Source organism: Lissotriton vulgaris, chromosome 5, assembly GCF_964263255.1.
Source record: "Lissotriton vulgaris chromosome 5, aLisVul1.2, whole genome shotgun sequence".
NCBI classification, from domain to species: domain Eukaryota; kingdom Metazoa; phylum Chordata; class Amphibia; order Caudata; family Salamandridae; genus Lissotriton; species Lissotriton vulgaris.
In genome coordinates, this window is record NC_141693.1 from 916,213,341 (window position 1) to 916,237,979 (window position 24,639).

The following is a 24,639-nucleotide window of genomic DNA, read 5'->3' on the forward strand; positions in this document are numbered from 1 at the left end:
CAGGCAGGCTGAAGACATCAGGTGCAGGACTTCACACGCATTGTGCTCATGTTATGGGAACTCTTGCTTGGAGCCACAGTCATAACTACCTGCTGTGAGAGCCATCACCTAAAATAAAGAAATGTCTGTATTGAAGAAAGAAGATGATGTAATGAAAAGAAAACACCCCAAACTGGTTAATTAACTGTAGATTTTATGACAATTATGATTAAAATGGGGCTCATAAATTCTCACTTTATTATAGTTTCAAGATGCTTCACTGATCAAGGATGGCTGTACTTCGCAGAGTACTCAAAGAGTTGATGTGATCTGGTGCTGCTTTCACAGATTGTCAGTCTCCCAGAAGCAAAGGGACATCACCTGAAATCTACATATCTTCCGGGAGAAGTTGTTGCTCTGCCTGATCCTAGGAGTCTGCCTGCATGTTGAGAGGGGAGCACTGTGTCCCGTAGGAGATGCCTACCCAAGAAGAAGAAGCCTAGTCACCGAATTCATGGTGAAGAGCAGCCCTAAAAAAGTACCTTAACTAGGGAGATTTTCTGGAGTTAAACCATGAGAAAGTGAAGATCTCTTGGGTTTCCTGCCTGGCCAAGAAGCCATGGTAATTATGTACAAAGGAGTTGCATGTGAGGAAAAGCAACATAAAGCATAGTAATGATTTAGGATTATAAAAGCATATAGGCACAGCACAAAATTGCACAGCACTATACAAACACCAGTGCAATCACTTGTAAATAATCTCCAAGTTCATAACCAATGATCTATCAGAGCCAGTTCCAGGGACTGCCACAGAGGAAGACATAGGACCTGGACTAACTCTTTCTTCGCCATACTTGAGGACCTCACTTCAGCACCACGATCAGCGGGAAAGAATTCCCTACTGCAACCTAAAGTAACTATAACTCATGCCCCACCATGCACAGTTTTGTCATCAATGATTAAAGAATAATTTCAAATGTTATGATTTTAGCTTTGGTTTTATAGAACATGTCATGAGTGATGTAATATGTGGGATAATTAGCTGTGCATTGTGAGGATACGAGTTATGGGTAATTTAGGGGATGAGTTATAGTTATTAGTGATAACTATAACTGGTGAATTTCAGTTCCTTTTTTATGTTTAAAACCACGTTTCAACCGACATCTTCACCTAACTATACTGTCATCAGACCCGTACGTAGTAGCCACCCTTCCATCAGGCTACTTAGTTTCTAGACTAGATAGGGTTAGTAACGGGGTGGTGGCCTCGCACTTATTTACAAAAATAATTTAGACATTAAATGGGAACCTTTTGCTCTAACCGAGGCAGAGGTGCTCACTTTTAATTGAAAATTGGAAGACCTCACTAGGTTTGACGATCTCCTGATTTACCACCCACTAGGCCTTAAAATAAAATTCTTGGAAGCCATATGCGAGCTGTTAGATAATTGTATTCACTTTGCAATTGACCATTCTAGAAGATATTAATTTTCACTTAGATGAGGCCCAAAATAATTACACAGGCAGTTAATCGATAATATATCAAAACAACACCTTAAGCTATTAGTCAAAGCCCCAATGCACAATGAAGGGCATGCTTGGGATGCAATCTTCTCAAATTTTCCCGGACTGTCGATCCCATGGTCAGATCACATGCTGATCAAATTCACAATCCAGACTCCTTCCTCTATGTGGATGGGGTCAGGTAGGGGGATAGATAACAAATGTTGAGCATGGAACAAATTGGAAAAACTTCAGCTAGCAGCTATCCTGGATTCATCTTCCCACGTAATGATAGGGGAGGTCAATTAGCAGAAAAGTTTTCCGTATGGATTGAGGGAGGAGCACCTCTCAAACCGCTTAAAAGTCACAGATCCCTTCCCTCAGCAGAATGGTACTCTCCAGGCTTCTGGTCTTAATGTGCTGAATAGACTATGCAAGAGACAAGGTACAATATGGAGGACTAATTATCTAGTGAAGGACAAAGAAAAATATGAAAAGCTTTTATCTGAATATAAAGCTGAAATAATTGTTGCAAAACAAAAAAATGTACGGATAAAAGTAAAACTGCCAACATTTCCTCATAGGAACTTTGCAGAATAGCTTAACTATTTTCTTGCTTTCTGTATGCACGCACACTGATCCCTACTGAAATCATCTGTGATAGCTAAGTCAACTTCTTTAAGGACAAGGTAGAAAATGTACATAGGGTTTTCTAAGCAGAAAAATTTGAACATTTTCTAAGCTCTACAACTGTGGTTCCCAATAGTAACTTGCCAACTTTAAGCAATTTCCCACCTCTGATATCTGATGAGGTGTTTCAGATGGTTAAACTTACCAAATCTGGGACTCTGACTGATCCTTGTCCTGTGAATATTTTTCTTGATCTGGCTATGTCTTAGCTCCCCCCCACTTACAATCTTACTAAATAATATCTTGGACTCTTGTGTTTTTCCTTCGGATTTGAAACAAGTTTTGATCCTTCCTTTACAAAAAAAAACACATGAGACCCCAGTGAAGAGAAATACTATTGCCTCATTTCCAGACTTCCAGTTTCAGCTAAACTTCTTGAGAGACACCTCAATGTGGCTCTCTCTAACTTTCTGAGGCAGAATGAGATCCTGGATGGATCACAGTTCAGTTTCAGGAAGTCACACAGGACAGAATCCGCTCCGGTGGTGGTAATTAAGGAAATTAGCGGAGTAATGTACTGCCGGGAAAAGGCTGTGGTGGTCTTTTTGTGCCTATCCACAGCCTTCGACACCTTAAGTCATTGAGTTCTAAAACATCGGCTCATAGATACAGGCATTAAGAAAAATGCTCCTAATCTCCTGGCTTCCTTTCTCAGAAACAGAACTCAATCTGTCTCTTTTTGAAACTTTACTTCCAACGCCTTTTCTCTGCACTGTGCGGTCTGGAAAGTATCATCACTAAGCCGCACACTGTTTAGGATATGTTGCCCCATTAGCTAACTGAAATAGATCGTTCAGATTTAACACAATATCTTATGCTGATGACACACAATTTTGCCTCCATTCACACAAATTTAGATGCGGTAGCTATGAGATTCAGAAACTGTTTGTCAACCCTTGTCAGTTGGAGGGATAGTAAATTCTTGAAATTGAAGTGAATTGAATTGAAGACGGAAGTGCTCCTCTTTGGTTCAAATCTATCATTCTGGAAACTTTCTTGGTGGCCTACCACACTTGGCCCGTTACTCACCCCAGTCTCTAAAGTAAGAAATCTAGGAGTGATTTTTTAATCAAAACTTACCTTTAAAGAGCAGACTAATCAGCTAATTTTGTCATGCTTCTATCTTTTACAAATATTTAAAAAGGTTCTACCTTTCATCCCTACTGACTTATAGACAACTGTGGTAATCTCTCTTGTGCTCTCACGATTATACTACTGCAACCCCATCTCTCTGGGCATGAAACAAGGGCTGATAATAAATCCTGAGATTGCAAAATGCTTCGGCTCAGAGCTTGAAAAACCTTAAGAAAAATGAGTCGGTTGTTAAAGGGCTCAAGGAGTTACATTGGGTGCCGATCAAGAGCAGAGTTGCTTTTAAAACACTCTGTCTGGCACGCAATGCTCTGCACGGAATGGGCCCTGTCTATCTGAAGGGGGAAATGTCTTGGTATACCCCTAGGGTGGTCTGCTATCTACCTATGCTAAGACCATGGTGGTACCTAATATCTGTAAAGCCACTTGGGTAGGCAGAAGCTTTGTGCATGCTACAGCCATTATTTGGAAACAAATGCAATTACATTTAAGGTTACAACCACATCTTATGATCTTTAGAATGCAGTTAAAAACTTGGCTGTTTACCTTGCTGGTCTAAAAATTCCTTTACAGACGCTGGTTTTTGCGATTGCTCGTATTGCAGACATCAGCGCCAAGATACATTGCAAATCAAAATAATCTTTTCAGTGCATTTCCAATTTTTTTTTACATACACCAATATTTTATTGCCAATCATAAAGTAAACCTTCTGCATAGCCTGGCCTCTGAGCATGAAATCCCACGGCAGGCACACACATCTGTAAAGCTAAAGCGAAATTATTTTGCAACCGCCAAGAGACATTATCAACAAGAGGTTCACAGTGGAAAGAATACCAGTGATTGGTCACCTCTGTTTCCAGTTGATAATACTTGACTGGTACTATGAGTAACTTCTCAGGTATTATCTTTAAATGTGAATGGAAAACGTCAATATCATTTGAGTTTAAATTTCTTTTTGCACAATTCACAGTTTATTACGTCATGTGTTATTTATGTTTAGCACCGATTCAGCAGAGTTCTGTGTCAAATGCTTATGTATACAAAAAGGTAAAAAGTGGCACCTCCATGACATGTTGTATATTGTTTCACTTGCAAAAATGAATTGTGAATAAACACTGGGGCTGAGTCGATTAATTTACTGAACCTTAATTTGAAAGTAATTTGCGATCAAAATAATACAGCTCGATCAGGTGTTATATATGTGCTTTTAGAAAATTGGCATTTCCCCCCAAGCAAAATATACCTTTCTTATGGTCTTTTGTGCCAGTCTTAATAGCTTTGCTAGGCTGAACTTAGTATTTCTCTGAGACAGTAGACAAAAGATTTGGGTGTGAGAAAATGCTTTCCCCCATAAGGATGGCCACCTGGGTTGTGCCAAGCAACATAATTACACTTCAAAAGGTGCCTCCTCTGTGTCACGCAGATGAGGCGAAAACCTAGGCCTTTCTCTTAATTGCCCTGCTAGCCAACCAGGCACCAATCTCAGTAGGAGAGGAGCTGCCATCAGTTTTGAGTGATCAATATGGAGGATTTGCTGATTATACTAGCCACATCTCTGGATGGGCGCAAGTAAGCTCTGCACAGGGTGAAAAGGCTCTGCCATATTAGTTTGGAGAGGGGTAATGTGGGATATATTACAGTAAAACACATAGGAAATGCTGAAAAGGTGGGTAGGGCCACCCCTGGAAACATTTCCCCTATTGGTTAGGGTGTGGCCATTAGTTTCCCCCACTCACATGCTGGCTCTGGGCATAAAGGTGACAACCAAAGAACCCCATTCAGAACACACCTGGACCTGTGGAAGACAGAAGAAATACTGCACCAGCAGCTGAACCTGTGGAGTGAAACCCCAAGTGCTGAGCCTGCCCCCACCTGTATCCAGGACAGAAGAGTGGACTCCAAGGTTCTTGTTGGCGAGCCTCCTGTTAAGGTCCAGTAGCACAACAGCGGCAAGAGTCTCAAGACACTGCTGAGCCCATCTGACCAGTTTCTGGGAGATTGAGACCTAAGCCTGATGTGAAGGCCAAAAGGTTCTGGACCCTTGATGGGTGTTAAAGTGTACTCTCCCCCTTCAAAATTGCAAGACTGTTCACTTAGAAACTTTTTTCCAAACGAACGAAGGGCTGCCACAGGACTACCACTGAGTTTCATCCTCCAACGCCAAACTGCCGGTTGGACTCAACTTGCTGGTTTGCCCAGCAGAACAGATCTTGATTTACAGAAAAGCTTCTTAGTCTGAATAGAGGAGACGTCACCGGAATCAACATTGAGCACCACTCTGACAACAATGATGCCTTTCTCAGCTCCAACTTTGGACTTTGCTTGTTTGGAGATTTCCCCCTTCAATGACAGGAGCCTTGAACTTCCTGCCAGGACATGGACTCCCACCAAGGATCCATGCTTCAGTCAGCCGTTGTTGACGAGCCCCTCTTTGGATCCAGCCTGCAGCCATAACCACCAAAAACCTCTTTGCAAAGGACTTTTCTTCAAAATAACTACTAAGTCCTATGGTAAACTTTCCATTGGCTCAAAAGCCTGGTTCCTGTATATTATGAACCTTGCTCCATCGCGGTCAGCCTTTTTTAAACTTTAACATGGTCTAGCGTGACTAGATACACAAGGTTGGCACTTCATGCTTTTTGGTGCTAGAAGTATCTAAAACTATGAAAAATCATATCTCCTGTTCCCTACATTAGATTTTGGGGTTGTGGTGTCCATTTGTCCCTAAAATGTTCTCTGTTTTATAACTTGGAGTAGGACTTTTATTTTGTAGTGTTTTATACTAATTAACTGTTTAAGTACTGATAAATGTTTCACAGATCTCTCCTAAGTTAAGCCTGTGTGCTTTGTGCTACAACTGGGAAGGGTGAGCTCAGGTTTAAATTATTGAGACCTAACTGGACCTAGTAAAAAATAGGAATTATTAATTGAAGAGGACCACCATCCAGTTCAACTAATAATCCACTTTTTCAAAGTGTAATTTTGTTAAGCTTTTTATTTGGGGGGTGGGGGATTTTGTATTGCTTCTCAAATTTTCAATGGGGATTTTCCATGGGAAAACACATTTTCAGACCAACCCTTTTCCTCACCTGCCACTTGAAGGATCAGCCATAAACTTTCCAAGAAGGATTTGAGGTGGATAAACTTTTTCTGGAGAAAGTTTTCTGAAGATTTGTCAAACGGCGCCAACGTTTTTTGCAAAAAAAACTCTTCTATGGAAACTCTGACATAACTATAATTTCACTGTACTAAAATAAATATACCTCAAGAACAGACATGCTTAATTGTCGTGTGACTGACAAAAAGTTTAAGCATGGCAACTTGGTTGTAAATTTAATCTGCCCTTCACTACATTACTAAAGAACTTACCAAATGCCAATACTGCTAACTTATTTCAACTCTTTTTTTGCGAGTGGTCATATTGAGAATCCAACAAGATGTACCAAAGACTTCTTTTTCTGTCTTGAAATAAATCTTTTCTTTTTATTTATTTTTCACATATCAAAATTTGAACAATACCTTCATCTTTTTAAATTCATCTTTTTTAAACACAACACTTCTAATTTTTCTTCATAAAATCTTCTACTCTCATTCAGCATTCTCCCATTGTCTCATTCTCATACATTCTTCAAACTCTCTTTGCATTCATCCATTCGCTGCACACACCACACACACCCTGTATCTTTCTTTTCCTGACATGTTTTAGTCCTCTTCTATCTTATCTTATCTTATCTTAATAGGAACTTATAAAGCGCACGGCCACCCAGAGGTTTCATGGCGCTGACTAGGCTGGAGTCACACCAAGGGAAATCACCCGAGAGCTTGCTCGTATAACCAAGTTTTAAGCATTCTTCTGAACGTCAGGAGGTTATTACTCATCCGAATTGGCAGTGGCAGAGAGTTCCAGAATGATGGGGCGAGATGAGAAAACCTGCATCCCCCCTGGCGCTTAAGCTTGAAAGTAGGAACAGACAAGAGCTAAAGATGGGCCGAGCGAAGGTTACGAGAGGGTGCATGCCTGACTATTCTGCAGATAATGAATGTTGGGCTGTTGCATGCAAAGCTTTAAAGATGATACACCCAGTCTTGAAAGCGATGCGTTGGGCCAGAGGGAGCCAATGGAGTTTATCCAGTTTATCTATACAACAAGCCATAGTTCATAATATTCAACACAAAAACTCTTAATATTTAAACAATTGGGGCTCTGTTTTGTATTCTTATGGCTAACAACACAAAATGGTCCACACGTTTTGAACTCTTGCCATTTCTAGAGTTCTCATCAGGACCACACAGCTGTAACACAACAAACAATGTTCTTAGATATCCTATTGAGCTCCAAAAGCTTCTCTTTCTACTTAATAAATCATTGCCTGGAAATGCTCACCTTCTCTTATTCTTGCTGGATTGGATGTGCGACCTCCAGTTGCAGAAACTGTTTTAAAAAAATAATAAGTAAACACAAAACTTTTCGGTAAGTGTCCTCATTCTATTTTTTATTGTTAACTACTACTACTAATGGGGAAGCAAAATTTACATTGATGTCAAAGTCTTTTGTGCTTCTCTTTAGATGTAAAGCAATTTTTGGGAGGGAGACACCTGTGGATGAACGGATGCCGCTTAATTAATATGCGTCCTTTTCATGGATGTTGTATCATCTGCGCGTATCAACATTTATACATGTTTGTTTGAACAGTAACATACTTGAGCAGAAGTGTTCTTGCACGCGAGGAGGAAAGGACTGGAAATGAGGAAAATCTTATCAAATTCCATGAATGGCTGAACAATCGTACTTAGGACATCAAGCTCAGTATAAATCATTGAAAAACAAGAATGGCATTCTTAGATGTAGAGGTATACGCGGCAGAAGGAGGACTTGTCACAACTCTTTAAAAAAAAGAAAACAGATCCGAACAAGATCCTTCATTTTTGAAGTAACCATCCCAGAAATCTTAAAGAATACCTGCCCTAAGGGCAATACATTAGAATAAGAAGTAATTGCCACTACAAAGATGAATATATGCTGCATACTATGAAATTGACAGAAAACCTGAAAGATAGAGGGTATCCAAAGAAATTACTGAAAAGGGCAATTAAACGCGCTTGGTGGACACAGAGAGAAACGCTTTTGGAAAAAAGTACGAAAGACCAACTCAATAGAATGGTGTGTGTGTCTACGTACTGTCCAAATTCAAACCTCTTAAAGAAAGTCATCAATCAGAATTGGCACCTTGTAAAAAACTTGAATGAAAATCTACATAATCAACCTCTCTTTGCTTTGAGAAAAGATCACAGTGTAGCCAATCAAATAGTTCAGGCAGCAATGCCCCAGAAAAATCAAATTACAGTTAGATCTTTTTTAGGTTTGCCTCCAATACAAGGACACCACAAATGTGGTACTTGTATTTGTTGTGCTAACACAGAAGAAGGAACCCTGTTTGAACACAATGTAATATACTGGAGAGATGAAGTATTTACGAATTGTAAATCACTGAATGTAATTTACGGAATTAGATGTCCATGTAAGATGCTGTATATCGGAAAAACAAACTAGGAAGTATGAGCAAGAATCATACAACATAAATCTAGAATCAAAAAGAATATTCAAACAGAACCACTGAAGACTGAATAATCACACTGAAAAAGATCTAATTTGTACCGTTATCTCTAAAGTAGAGCAGGACCCTAGGAGATATAGAAGAAACCTGTCCAGGAGAGAGGCAATGCCTATCTTCAAATTTAATACAGCAGTAGACGACTCAATGAAATATCAGAAATGTACAAACTAGGCTGATGTCCATACCTTGCCGATGGTCCAATCATTTCACTGACAAATAAATTGCGTTCCTATAAGCAACAAAGTAGACCTGAAGCCCTCACAAAAATGGAGCACGAAAATACTGTGGACTAGAATCTTTTGTGCATTTTTAATTTCGACGTGAACCGAAAGGAAAAAGGTATGTGGAAGATACATTGAGCAATTTCATCACCAAACTGAGCAGTGCAGTGGAGTTCAATACAAACCCTCTGCCTCAAAGAAGGACCAATAAAATACATCGGAAAAGCAAGGACTAACTATTAATACAGAATCATATACTAAGTATAATTTGCGGACATACATAAGGATTGCTCTTTGTCCATATAGATAAGTACCAATAAAGTTTTTATAAAAAACGAACTTATGGATATGAGAGATGTAAAACAAATATGTAGATGATTTACCACACTTAGGGCCCGATGTAGGTAATTCCGATTTACCTACTCTAAATACTGAATCATACCGATTCTGTATTTAAGAGTAGGTAAATTGGAAGGAGGCAGATGTAGGTAATTTTTATTTAACAATTACCGAATCTGTAAGATTCGGTATTTACCGATTCGGTAAATACCGAATCGGTATTTCCCATTGATTCCTATGGGCCTTGAAGCCCATAGGAATCAATGGGAAATACCGATTCGCTATTTACCGAATCGGTAAATACCGATTCCTGCAAGGGGGAACAGGGTGTCACTTTGACACCCTGTAGCACCCCAATTCCAGGCTTGTGTGCCATGTGGCACACATACATGCCCTAAGGGCATGTCTGTGTGTCACATGGTACAGGTGTACATGCACAGATGTGCATGTACACCTGAATTCCGTATTGTACCACCCAATAGGATTGGGTGGAAAATACCGACTCCTAAAGGGCCTGTGGCACTCTTTGAAGTGCCAGCTACATCTGGATTTACCGAATCGGTAAATATACAGATTCGGTAGTATACCAAATCGGTAAATTTACTGATTCGGTAAATTTACCAAATCGGTAAAAAATACATTGGAAAAGGCATTTACCGGTCAGTAACAGCCGAATTCGGCCATTACCGACCGGTAAATGCCTTCCTACATCGGGCCCTTAGAATTATCCGCGTTAATAATAGCGACTCGGATCACAGATATTCAGCATGGATAAGAAAAACATGGAATATGCAATGATTTTAGTGAATTGGCAACACACTACAACTCCCAGAGAGCCCTCCGTCTGAGAATCAGTCTCCTTAAATGCGTAATATGGCAGCACCTGACAAACGCCACCATGCCAAGTGAGCGTGCACACGATGCCTCCCAGAAGCTTTATGAAACTGTATTAAGATTCAACGGGAGGTAACTTCTATTGCGTGGAGATTTTGTAAGCTCCAAAAGAGAGGAAAAGCGCCACCGAATTTTAACTCATTGCGATTTTTCTTAATTACAGGTTCGCCTTCATTTAACAATCTTACTAAGGAAGAAGGATAAAGGATTAACTCCGCTTCCCTCTCGAAGCCGGCAAACGTATAAACACCATGGCTGTGGATACATAGACTGATCTCAGTAGCATTTGGAATCGGGGCCCAAGATAGACACGAGGTAACAATTTAATTGCGCCCCAATTTTGGGAATTCCAAAGAGAAAACGTTTTGAGAAACGGTTATGAGATACCAGCTAAATAAATTTCGTAAATTGCAGACGGGCCCCCGCTGAAGAATACCACCGAGCTAGGAAAGGAGAAAGAATGTTCTTCCTCCTCGCGTGCAAGAACACTTCTACTCAAGAAAGTTACTGTTCAAACAAACATGTATAAATGTCGATACACGCAGATAATACAAAGTCCATGAAAAAGACGCATATTAATTAATCGTCATCCGTTCATCCACAGGTGCCTCCCTCCTAAAAATTGCTTTAGCTCTAAAGATAAGTACAAAAGAGTGTCAATGTAAGTTTAGCTTCCCCATTAACTCCATGCGCGCTAGCGGAATTCCGCTCCTGCGCTGAGTTTTTCTAAATCGCACTTTGCGTGACGAGCTGGGCTCGTCATCAGCGTGCGAGGAGGCTACGCCATGACGAGCCCAGCTCGTCATCAGCGTCGAATGGGTTAATAGTAGTAGTTAACAACAAAAAAATAGAATGAGGACACTTACCGAAAAATTTTGTGTTTACTTATTATTTTTTTTAAACAATTTCTGCAATTGGAGGTCACACATCCAATCCAGCAAGAATAAGAGAAGGTGAGCATTCCCAGGCATTGAGTTATAAAGTAGAAAGAGAAGCTTTTGGGGCTCAAGAGGAAATTTAAGAACATTTTTTGTTTGTGTTTCAGCTGTGTGGTCCTGACGAGAACTCTAGAAATGGCAAGAGTTTGAAACGCGTAGACCATTTTGTGTTGTTAGCCACAAGAATAAAAAACAGAGTCCGAATTGTTTAAATATTCAGAGTTTTTGTGTTGAATATTGTGAACTATGGCTTGTTGTAGAGATAAGGACTAAAAAGTTTCAGAAAAAGAAAGATACAGTGTGTGTGTGGTGTGTGCGGCGAATGAATGAATGCAAAGAGGTTGAAGAATGTATGAGAATGAGAAAATGGGAGAATGCTGAATGAGAGTAGAAGATTTTATGAAGAAAAACTAGCAGTGGTGTGTTTAAAAAAGATGATTTAAAAAAGATGAAGGTAATGTTCAAATTTTGATATGTGAAAAATAAATAAAAAGAAAAGATTTATATCAAGACAGAAAAAGAAGTCTTTGGTACATGTTGTTGGATTCTTAATATGACCACTCGCAAAAAAGAGTTGAAATAAGTTAGCAGTATTGGCATTTGGTACGTTCTTTAGTTAGTCGAGGCTTGGCCTTACTGTTGGGAGCCTAAACCCAGAGGTCTTATTTGGCTTCACTACATTACAACATGGGTGGGTTCCATCAAAATTAGCATTAAAAAAAATCAGTGCTTCAGTACATCAGGTGGTTGGTTTTACTTCGCATCAGAATCTCTTTTTTTTGTGCCGGTTTAGGCTTTTTTACATAATGGTTCGGGTTCCAGGCCCTTGGAGATGCTGTCCTTCTGGTGATGAAATAGAAGAAAACCTTACAGAAAAGAACCACAAAATAAAATAATATTGTAATTTGTAGCTGAAAATGTTTTATGGCATTTTCCCAATGCAGCATAAATAGTGTAATGTCAGTACTGATCTTCTAACATTTACAACAATTATCTACAGTTATACAGCCGGTCGCCAGATAGCAATACCCAGCTGTGGGAGTGCCCTTGTTAGGTCTCGTGACCTGCGTTGCACTGCGCAGCAGTGCTCGCGCAGGCTAGAGTCCTTTTGTCCGGGGTTCAGATATGGACCATGTATTCGCACACGCTTGTGCGTGTGTTTTTTGCCTGTTCTTCTGTGATTGGGCTTTGAGTGTGTGTATTTTTTTAACAGAGCACGCAATAGGCCAAAGGTGGGTGCATTGCTCCGCCCAAGGCCTATTGGTGTCTGTTACGCGCACCAAAGCCCATATGTCTTCAATTATTGTGTCCAGACACAGGCGCGATAATTGAAGACATATGGCTCGCAGTGGCGCGCGAGTGCACCACTCATGGGCGGGTTTTTTTTGTGCCGCTTGTTACTTAAGTAAAATTCTGCATTTGAGTGTAACTGGTCCTTTGGCATTGAAACCCTATTTACCTCAGGGCACACAGCCCCTCATTTTGAAGAAAAAATCTGTTTGGTATTTAATCATTGGGAAGCACATATTAGCAGTTACTTCATTGGAATATATGGCGATTCCCCAAGGTAAATGGACCCTCGTGGGATGTGCTATGGCAGTGCTCATGCAAGTCCTTTATTCACAACCCCCACTTGACCCCCAGCTCGGTTCACAGCAGGCTGGAAACCAAACCATTGCAGCTCACCTGGCAGTTTAAGTACAATACTAGTGTCAGTCTCAGCACTGAGTGTTGCTAACCGGACTCAAAAGTATAATTGCGCTTAGCGCGGGTCAGTCAGCTGCCTGCCCTGGTAGTTGATGTTGCAGTGACCTTGTATTCACGAGCCGTGCGATGGACTTGTAATAATACAGCTCCTGGCTCACTCCTCTGGCGTCCAGCTCTGTGTGTGCCCCTCGGCCATGCTTGCACCACAATGAATGCCTGATGCTGTGTGCGGCAGGGTTGTTCATCTGCGAATTTTAGTGCGGTGGTTTTGCTCGCAAGAAAGGGACACTTATAGTCGGTGAAATATCATTCATAATTTTGAAATGTCACTCATAATTGCTGAATTACTGAAGTAATGAAAAAGCCACACATAGCATTCCGAAACCTTGGCAGCAATGTTCCACTGCTGCCCCTCTTCCACCTCGACACTACTCAGCGTGGGACTGTTACTGCTCTGCCCGGACCTTACTGTTAGGTGAACTTGTAGAATTTTTTCCATGAACTCCTATGGTTTCGTAATGGTGAATTCAGGTGTGCCCTGGCCCAGGTCAGACACAGGAAAACAAGAGAGGGCTGGGGGGACTTCCTGGGCTAAGTCTAGTCTGAGAGTCACATTGAGGGACCCCTCCCTCAACACTTGTTCACCTTGCGCGATGGATAGAAAAAAATCAACTGTACCCACTGTCTAAACAATGCACGGCTGGTATAATGTTGTAATCATTCGAAGGGGCGTTGTCTAATTATACATTCTAATGTATTTAATTTTACTTGAAAAGCATTTACATGCTCACGCCAGTACGTGCAGTTTTTAGAAGTTCAAATAAAAACCAAGAGAAGTAAAACAAGCCCATTGCTTTATCCTCCGCGGTCTGCACTTTCTAACAAGAAAAATGTATTTAATTAATGAATTACCAAAAAGGAATACATTTTTATAATCACTCCCCTCAGCTGATGGCTAGAAGTGCCACAAAGTGCAAGAAAACATTGCGCAACTTCGTTCTCGGGTGGTCCATAAAAGCAGCTCTGTGCTTCCAGGAACGACTTTCCAGCGCCTTGAAGAGACCTGTCTGGGACCTGCTCTTCTTCTATGCAAACCACCCATAGACAGACTGCAGACAGCACGCACCTGCGGTCTTTTATACCTGCCCGTGTGCCGTGAACTTTATGTGCCCACCCACCCCTAACCAAACCCCCACTTACACTTGTTGCTTCTCCCGCACTCACTTCTTCCCGTGACGTCACTGCTTCTGTTGTGACACACGGTGGGGGGAGGGCGGGGGACGTAGAAGATTGAGGGCAAGAGCTGTAGGCGTGGGAAGTAGGTAACCAGGTTTGCTCCTGGCATTGGCTCAACACCCTGCGATTCTGGGCAGAATTGAGTGTATGATCAGTGCTTTAAATGAAAATACCGAAGTGCAGGTACTCACTCTTTAGAGTACCTGCTTGCTCCTGGTAAATGCTGCTACTCTCCGTTAAATGTACTGCTGAGAAGTGCTGGTACTCTCACTTTCCAATAAAGAAGTGCACGTGCTCGGTACTGGCACATTTAAAACTCTGTATAATCAGGCACTCCCAGCCCCGTTATCTCACTCATGCAAGTCTGTGCCTTCTCTCTTTTCGAGGATTTTGCCCTCATTCTTTTCCTCCCTCTTCCCGCTCAGTCTGCTTTTCCCTGTCTAGCAATGGGTAAATGTTTGATGTGGCAAAATAAGTGCCGGTGCCCCCTCCCCCTCATTTTATTTATGTTTTTAAAAACCAACAAGTAAATAAAAGACATTGCCAGTTACAATGCAATAAGTCTCACATTGACTAGAGTTTGAGCTATTGGCATTGTAGATTACAATGCCTTTTTATTAATGTATTGGTTCTAGAAACAAATAAATAAAAGGCATTGTCATTTTCAATGCCAATAGCATAAACTCTCGCAAATGTGAGACCTATTGCATTGTAAATGCTTGTTTTTTTTTTACCGTGGACGACCTAGACCCCAGGAAAGATGGAGAAAATGTGCATTCGACAAGGAACAGCAAGGTCATTAACTCACAAAAAAACCTCCATTGAAATGCAGAAAAATAACCATGTCCTTCTTGCTTGTATGTACAGTGAAGCCTCAAGCAGGCAGGAGTATTCTGTAATTGAGATTTACTTGGTATTCTGCCATCCTCAAAACCCAGGAATCATTTTAAAAAGAAAGTCTTTCCCGGAAAATAAAACATAACAATGACGATTATTAATTTTATGGTTTGGCTTTTTTTTAATAATGAGACGTCCAAATGGACCCGATGTATTATTTAATGTAGATTTGTTCCTCAATATTTGCTGCAGAAATGATCTTTTTCTGCCACAAATGGGGTTATGTTTCCGCAATGTATCAGGATGAATTACTCTGTGTAACCGAGCACGGGCATCCTACTCTGTGGCAACCGCATTCCAAAATGAAAAAAAAAAACGTATATTTCAATGTTCTTGTTTTGTTTATTTGATGTGCCTCCGGTATTTTTTTCATTTGTAAAAGCCGCCATTTATAGAAAATACAAAATGTTCCTGTTTCCCAGCAATGTGAGCGGTAATTACTATGTATAAATCCATAAAAAATAAGAAACAATGCTTTAAACGGGCATAAATAATGGTTGTCAATCTGCAATTGAGGAGCTCCAGTAAGTGAACACAAAATGTTCCACATAATTCCAGAAGTGATATAAAACTTTTTATTTTCGTATTAAAGGTCAACAGTTTTTTTTTAAAATAAACAAGCTGGCTTCGTGTAGTAAAAATATCATACTTACTATGGTGCACTTTCGTCACTTCCATAGTTTTTCATATTAGTTCCTGCTGTAACCGCACAGATAATAAAAGGAACGCCTCCACCGATCAGGTAAAACCTGTTGAAAGAGAATGAGTTTTTTATGGTGCTCTGTCGAAGGATGTGACTTGTACATGTTTCTACGTGGCTCTGGCAACATGGAGGCCCCACTTCAATGGCTGAGCTTTCATAAACAAATGTAGGTGATTGTAGTTTCTATATTTACAGTATTACAGTGCGTTCTAGCTTGAGCTCAAGTTACATAAAGGCAAGCAACTAGGTGTTGATGGCAATAAAAGTTTGCATTTCATACCGAAATCATAGATATGACCCAATTGCACACTTATTGCTCTTTTTGTGTGATGTTTTGTCTTTATTTCCAGAAAACTGGGTCATAGGGATAAAATGTCGTTGAATCGTCTCAACTGAAGCAAATTGCTTAAAATAAATGGAACATTTGTGCAAATCGAACCGGTGAGTCTCTCCCCCACATCTGTCTAACAGATCTGCAATGGGCACTGCTGCTCTGCTCTGGTGGTAAGCATGTATTCTGCTCAGTAGTTTAGCAAGTATGTCAAAGGGTCTACTGCAAGCAAGGAAAATGGTCCCTTTCACTGCTGTTCGTGTAGTTAAATACAGTATTTATCAGCATTCAATGGGTTTTGGTGCCACTGCAGCTGCTGCACCAATGCTATATAGGCCCTTCATTCTGCAAAACTAATGAGGTGAATCATTGCTGATCCAACAAAATGTGGCTGGGGCGCAATACAAGGAACCACACCAGATGAGCTGCAAGCATGACAGTAGTAGAAAAACATGATCAAAAGTGATCATAAATGCAAATGTAAACAAAGGAGTTGTAAGAAGTTGGGTTATTGGTTTTGGGGGTGTGGAGGTGGGAACCCTACCCAAACAGCAACCACAATCCTTGGCAGGGTGAACGACAAAAGTCACTAAATTAACCTGTGCTTAATGATCTGGTAACTTGGCACAAAGCAGTCAGGCTTAACTTAGAGGAACACCAATTTAGAAATTTAGAGTACATTTAATTTTGATAAATAAAAGCATACCAGCACAAAAATCTAATCCGTAGAACCAGATATTCTATTTTAAAATGTTAACATATTGCTCCCAAAAGCACAAATCGCCCCTCACGGCCACCTGGTCATGCTAGCCTGGGGGAAAGTCGTACGTCCAGGCTGACCGCGAATGGAGCATGGGCCAGCTATAGGAACCAGGTTAGTCCTGCTAAAAAAACTTACTCTTTCAACACCTGCTCTAAACACTAGATGACATATTACAGTCATACTGGCTCCAGTGTCCTTCAGAGCCTCCACCTGGTGTCCATTTGATGATAACTCACTGCCTGTACTTGAAAGTGTTAGAAGGCCAGTGGACTTTTGGCACCATCACGTTGTTACCTAGGGATACTAGGGTACCCTCTGCATTACCCCCCCCATGTTAACTGGGGAAACCTCCTTGCCAAGTGCTACAATAACCAAACCAGTTGTCCACCCCCCTGTGTGGAACTGTGCCCTATTGGGGCATTTGGCATCTACCTTTGTGTGCCCATACATGTAGCGCTCATAACACTTGGGATTGAACCAACCCAAACTTCTTTTCAGGGAACCCACTATTCTTTTGATCACATTGGGAATGGGAATCCTTTCCCTGAGAGCTGGTTTGAGGGCCTTTATAGAACTCTCTGGTTTTTATTTTTGTCTCCCTCCTATTTCTTCTGTTGGGGACCCTGCCTAGCTTGTGGGTGATTTCTCACCCAGATAACTTCTTGTGGACCCAGGCACTGAGCTAGTGGTCCACTTCCTTAACAAGCTTCCTGGGACCAGACAGGTTACTATCCTCTATGTGTTGGGGAAACCCTGTAAAATAATTGCTGAACATGTGTTCTCTGGCAATCAAACTGCACAGGCCTTTGTAATCACTTACAATACTACCCTTCACCCAACCGTCCAATGCCTTTCAAAAGTAATAGTAAAATCTACCCAGGACTGTTGAAACAACTTCCAGCCATCCGCAAGCTTTTACCTATATGTTTCAGGGGTGAGACCCTACTTCCTGACAAAGGGATGCATACACAGGGCTAAAAGTGCATCCCTCCCTTCACTGGGAATGTGCCTCCCGTGATAGACTGTGGGCCTAGAGCTCCGCTCTGCCTGCGGTGTGTGCGGAGTTTTGCCTACTCCGTGTTCGATGGAGAACGCGGAGTAGGCAAAACTCCGCACACTCCACGACAGAGATGAGTTGGCCCACTACCCTCCTCCACCCCCCATATTTAAAATGAATTGAAACTACAATAACAAGTAAATAAAAAAGACTTACCTTCACTGCGGCGTCCCCTGGCTGCCATTCTCCTCTTCCTTGCGCCTAAGGTTGATCTGCGCAAGCACCTGCGCCTGTGCATACGCATTACTTGTGAGAAATGGGCCTGGACAGGAACGCGTGCATGCGCAGATCACCCTGAGATGTGAGCAAGAGGAGGACGGCAGCCCGGGAATGCCGCAGTGAAGGTAAGTCTTTTTTATTAACTTGTTATTGTAGTTTTAATTTATTTTTAATAAATTCTTTGGCAGAGTGGGCTAAAGAACGGTGATGGATTAAACCCGGATCTGTTGACTGGGTGTGAGTGTTTGATTGGCTCAGATGCTCCGTCCATCACCACCCTCTTTTGTACCGCTTTGTTCGCCATAAGTTGGCAGGGTATGCTCAGACGTGAATCCCTTGCTCACTTTGCCACTGGATTCAAGCTAGCCTGGCTGAAGACAGCTGGAATGCCAGAAACCGGTCCTAGGAAGCATTTTTCCGGTCCAGGGAAGGCATGGCTTGGCAGTTCGGGCTAGACTGTTCTCATGAGGCACAGGGTCAGACTGATTTGCATATGGCCATGTCTGAACTGGAGTGGCAGAGTGGGCTAAAGAACGGTGATGGTTTAAACCCAGATCTGTTGACTGGGTGTGAGTGTTTGATTGTTTCAGATGCTCCGTCCATCACCATCCCCTTTTGTACTGCTTTGTTTGCCATAAGTTGGCAGGGTATGCTCAGACGTGAGTTCCTTGCTCACTTTGCCACTGGATTCAAGCTAGCCTGGCTGAAGACGGCTGGAATGCCAGAAACCGGTCCTAGGAAGCTTGTTTCCGGTCCAGGGAAGGCATGGCTTGGCAGTTCGGTCTGGACTGTTCCCATGAGGCACAGGGGCAGACTGATATTCATATATCCATGTCTGAACTGTGATGGCAGAGTGGGCTAAAGATCGGTGATGGATTAAACCCAGATCTGTTGACTGGGTGTGAGTGTTTGATTGGTTCAGATGCTCTGTCCATCTCCACCCCTTTTGTACCGCTTTGGTCTGTAGTGATAATGGGGGTGAATTCATGGGACGAGTGATGAAGAAAGTGTGTGAGGGGCTAGGCATACAACAGAAGTTCCACGCTGCAAATCACCCCCAGTCAGCTGGATTAGTAGAGTGCTATAACGGCATGTTAAAGTTGAAACTTGCCAAGATCCAAGCAAGCACAGGTCTTAAATGGCCTGACGCTCTGCCCTTGGCGCTCCTATCCACAAGAATGACTGTTCACTCTAGAGTGGGACTTAGTCCACATGAAATTGTGTTTGGCCGCCAGGCCAACATATGGGGAGTGCCAAGGCCCACCAGGTTCAGTGAAATAGAGCATCCTGTACTGCTTGACTATCTGTATGAATTGACAGCTAAATTGCGTGTTTTACACCAACAGGTCCACGACTCTCTACCTCAGGCCTCTGAAGCTCCAGGGCATCCCATCGATCCTGGATCCTATGTGCTGGTCAAGAACTTCCAGCGAACAAAGAATGACCAGCCCTGGTGGACCGGCCCTCACCTAGTCCTCCTCTCGACCAGATCTGCCGTCGGAGTTGAAGGAAAAAAACATTGGGTTCAAGGCAACCATTGTAAGAGGGTCCCACTGCCTCTTCCGTATGACCGGTGGGTCCAGGAGGGAATTGCTGACCCTGAGGCTGAGACTGTGCCTCGGTTCCTACCCTTCAGTGATGCACGTTTAAAAGGGACAAATTCTGAAAAGGAAAGCGACAACATTTTACATGAAGCTGTGCCTCCGTCAATTCGATTGAACACTGCTGAGCCTGAACTCTTGTTTCTAGACCACACAGCACCTGGTCGAAATCGCTACAATCTGAGGCCAAGACCTATGACTATGGACAAATAAAAGTTTTTTTCTTTTTTGATTGCGCAGCTCTCTCATCTAGGAAACTTGCTTATTTTTGATTTTCGAACCGCCATCCGGTTCTGCTGCTAGGGTCGCGGTTGCCACAGTCTTGGGAGTGCAGCTGGAGACGGTTAGGTCGACAGTTCTATTGGTTCAAGGGAGTTACCCTGGATTGACAGAAGCACTCCTTAGCAGAATCAATCTCCCACCGCGGGCAGCAACTTAGAGGATGGAGTTTCCCAAGATGGAGAGACCTGCCAGATCAACGAACCTTGAAACGAGAATATGCACTGTGATGGCAAAAACACGATTTTTAATAATATGCATTTTTATGTTGTGCAGTATAATGATGTTTTTAATAGGCTATGCTTTATTCACCTTTCGAGTATCATTTGCATACACTACACAGCCCACACCTCCTCCTACTGTTTCCCCGCATTCTTTCCACCCTCTACCTGAACACGAGTCTGCCAGAAGATTAGAATTTATAAATAACTAATTCGTTCAGCTCCTACACCAGCACCAGCTTGTAATGAACACGACAAATTGTTGGGTATGTGGACTTATGCCACACACGACAGATAAGGGTATCCCATATTTTGTCCTGCCATTTAGCTACTATGGTTCTTTGTGGGCATTTCAAACAATGTTCCTGTTTGCCCTCGAACCATATTCCCCAGGAAGCAACTCGAGCAACAAGGCACTAGTGGCAGGAATCAGAAATATGAGTAGAGACATCGACACGTATAGAACGATCCCCAGAGATGAATTGAAGCCTTACAGTAGATGGAATATAACAAAATATGGAATTTCCTTGAGTGAGAGCCAGCGAGCAAAGAAATCCTCCCCAATCTGGATAGTACCCCATCAGGGTCACCTATGTCTGCAGGGAAATGGCAAAAACCCCAGAGCTCAGCTAGGGAAGAGTGTCTGTACTGAGACTTACGTTTTCTCGTCTCAGACCTCCCCTTCGTTCTTAGCAGCTAAGGGTACCTACTTCGTCTGCCATGATAGAGCTTATACATGGTTGCCCCCTGACTTTTCGGGCACATGTTTTATCTCGTTCCTGCTGCCACCCACCTACACGGCCGAAGCAGATTACCATAGGACATGGACAGTTAGGGGTGTTGTGAGTGAAGACGACACTGCGGAACAGGAGTTTGGGGATTTCGCAAAAGGTTTTCTGCCATTTTGGGGGCCTATGGTGAACACCAGGAACATTCGCCAATTGACGAGGGTAGTTGAATCCACCGTGATTGAAACGGCTGGTGCCCTTAGTAACTTGACTGTGGAGCTCCAGTCGGACCGCCTTATGACTCTTCAGAACAGGGTTGCCCTAGATGTCATACTTGCAGACCGTGGTGGGGTATGTAAGGTGATCCAATCCAGTTGCTGCATTTTCATCCCAGATAACGCTCCGACAGTATACCAGGCCATCTCCAAATTGCCTAAGATCTCTGAGTCCATTCACGTGGATAAAGGAGACTGGTCCTTACTGGGGTGGTTCTGGGAACTGATATCTGCCTGGGGATGGAAGATTCTGATAGTCATTGGGATGGTCTTAGCCATTCTGTTCATGTTCTGTGTTTGTGCACAGTGTGCTCCTGCAATATGTGGCCTCTGTGCTACATCATGTGTAAGGAAGCCTGTATCAAGAGATGAACTGAGTAATAGGATGATGCTACAGCAGCATCTCAATGACTTCATGTACACAGACCTGGACTCAGATTAGCATGAGTATAGGTTATTGCCTATATAAGGGCAAAAGGAGGGACTGTGGTACTGAGAATTTTGGACCCTGCTATTGTGTGGTACCGAAGCTTTTCACTCGTGTCAAAAATATCATCATATCATGACGATTTTGGTATCGGCAGACCGGTAATGATTGAGATATTATACCTATGCATTTGCGTCATGATTGAGTGACGAAATCACCCTGAAATCGTAGTTTCTGTCTTGAACCCTCGGGTTCCATTTTGTGAGCGGCATCCATTTTGTCATTGCCCTTACATAGTCAATTGACCAAGGCCGAATTCAATCTGAAAGGACACATACACCTTTGCTGACTCCTCTGTGACCTGGGCGAGCTGACTCCACTGCCTCAAGCCAAACCAGTTCGGGCAGTCCCCATCCCAATGGGCGAGCGAGATTAGCATCAAAGCACAACATGTCATAAACCGTTCATCGCATACAAGCTATGGCTAATCACACACACCTGTCCCTGTTTCTTCTTTATGACTAGTTTTACAAGGAGGAGGTACCCGATTTTATTGGGGTTTCATCGATATCTGATGGAAGTTCTGGGCCTTGCTGGGTAATCTATCACGAACTGGACAAACTAAAATATGGGCTTGCCATCATGACTCTGCTCTTTCTTTGTAGTAGAAATATTTATATGACCAACTGTAAAAACAAAGAATTCTTGCCTGAAGAGTAATATTTTGTATAAAAAGAGAAGGCTGGTTCTGTAAAAACGAGCAGTCTCCTGAGAACATACATGCGCTTCATGCTGTTGTACTTCTAGGATACCTGTTACTGGTTGCAGCCAATAAACTCGATCCTTGACATCACCTAGAAGACTCTGTGTTTCTGTGGTCCGAAACAGGAAGGACTCAAGAGGTCTTTGGGTGTTCCCCTGGCACCGCCGGGTCCATAAAAACCCAGTACCTCAACAGCACACAGCAACGTCCTTCTTCAAGCAGGGGACACAGCGCACAGCAAAGTCCCTTTGTCCTTTCCTCAGTAGAAACAGCAAACTGCAGGTCAGCCCCAGACACACAGCAAGGGCAGTCCTTCTCCCCAGTCTTTTCAGCTGTCCTATTTGGCATCAGGTACTTCTTGATCATGAAGTAGTCTAAAGTTCAGCTCTCATATTTATACCCCAAACGTCTTTTTTCTCTATGTGTGAGGGGTCCGGGACCCAGTCCAAACCAGTTCTGGGTGCACTCTGCCAGTGCAAAACGTCTTCCTTTGTAAATGTGGGCCAGGGTCTTCAGACGCACTGCAGGGGGTGGAGCCAGCATTGTGGAAGGCAGGCACAGCCCCATCAGACCCAGGTGCTACTCCTCCCAGCACTTCAAATGCATATCGGTCTATTCAGCCTAGTGCGGACTCACCCAGACTCCTGGAGCCCTGTCACTCTCAAGCCAGCCAGTCAATACACAAACTGGCAGAAGCACACAGAAAGGTTGAACAAGAAAATAGCCACTTTCTAAAAGTGTTATTTTCAAACACAGAATTTAAAAACCATCTTTATTAAAATATGTGTTATTAAATTCTGAGTTCAGGGATGCCAGACTCCAATTTTCTATTTCACTCCTATGGGAAGATATGCAGGTAAACATGTTACACAGCATTACCCATTCTGGCCTATGGGCAAGATACCCCTTTCAAAAGTGAAAAAACTAAATTGGCAGTATTTCACCATCAGGACATGTTACCCATGCTAGTACATGTCCTACCTTTCAGATACACTGCACCCTACCCAGGGGGGTACCTTGGGCCTACCATGGGGGTGTCCTATGTGTACGAAAAGGGAAGGGTCAGGCCTGGCAAGTGGGTACACTGGCCAGGTCAACATGGCAGTTAGCAAAGTGTGGACAGGCACTGCGGTGGCAGGCCTGAGACATCTTTTTGGGACTACTCATGTGGGTGGCATAATCAGTGCTGTAGGCACACTAGTAGCATTTGAATTACCAGCCCTGGCACACTCAGTGCCCTTTACTAGGGACCTACTGGTAAGACAAATATGCCAATCATGGATAACCAATCCCAATAACAGTTTATACATAGAGCATATGCACTTTAGCACTGGTCATTAGTGGGAAAGGGCCCAGAGTCCTATAGCCAACACCCAGAGGTCAGGAAAAACAAAGGAGAAAAAAGCAAAACGTTTGGGGATAACCTGCAAAAAGGGCCATTTCCAACATGCAGCTTAAGCTCCCCCTAAGCTTTCCTGTCCTCCAATTCTTCAGGGGAGAGGTTGTGGGAGGACACAGTGTTCACTGCCCTGGCAGGGGTCTTCACTCCTGTATGTAAGTTGTCCAGCTTCTCCTCAGGGTGCTGCAGCTCAGGGCCTGTGGCCAAACCATCCTCCTATAAATCCACTCCCTCCTCCTGGTCATCCTCCCCCTGCTCCTCTGGGGTGTCTTGCATGCTCCTGACTTCCTCAAAGGCTCTGAAGGCTACCTGGAGGCCTTCTGTTTCAGGACACTCTCCTTGCAAAGCTTTTGCAGCTATGCCCTGCTGAGGTTATCAAGGCTGACTAGCTGAATCTCCATTGTAGCACAAACAATGTGGGGTAAGACTTCAATTCTGAAAAAGGAACCAAAATGAACAAATCAAAAACTAAGGATTATTTGAAAATAGGTTGAATCTGCTGTCCGATTATCTATAGGGATTTTTAGTGGTACAGAAATTAAATGAGTGGCATTGAACAAACACAAGAAATGGATTCCATCACTGAGCACCAATGTAATAAATCGGGCTTTTGGTTGAGGGTGTGGAAACCTGACTCAAGCAACTATGACAATCCTTGTCAGGTGTACCACAAAATTCACTAAATTAATCTGAGCATAACACTTAGGTAGCTTGGCAAAAAGCAATCAGGCTTAACTTAGAGGCAAAGTGTAAAGTATTTGTG

The 24,639-nt window shown here is 42.7% G+C and overlaps 1 protein-coding gene across 2 annotated transcripts in view; it reads right to left on the reverse strand.

Moving 5' to 3' along the window:
• ADGRA1 (adhesion G protein-coupled receptor A1) overlaps positions 1 to 24,639 on the reverse strand; it is a 791,567-nt gene that overhangs the window by 153,139 nt on the left and 613,789 nt on the right. For both annotated transcript variants that reach the window (XM_086922531.1, XM_086922532.1), the window contains one exon: positions 15,764 to 15,859. In XM_086922531.1, coding sequence (XP_086778657.1) covers positions 15,764 to 15,859 — 96 coding nt within the window. The remainder of the gene's footprint in view (positions 1 to 15,763; positions 15,860 to 24,639) is intronic.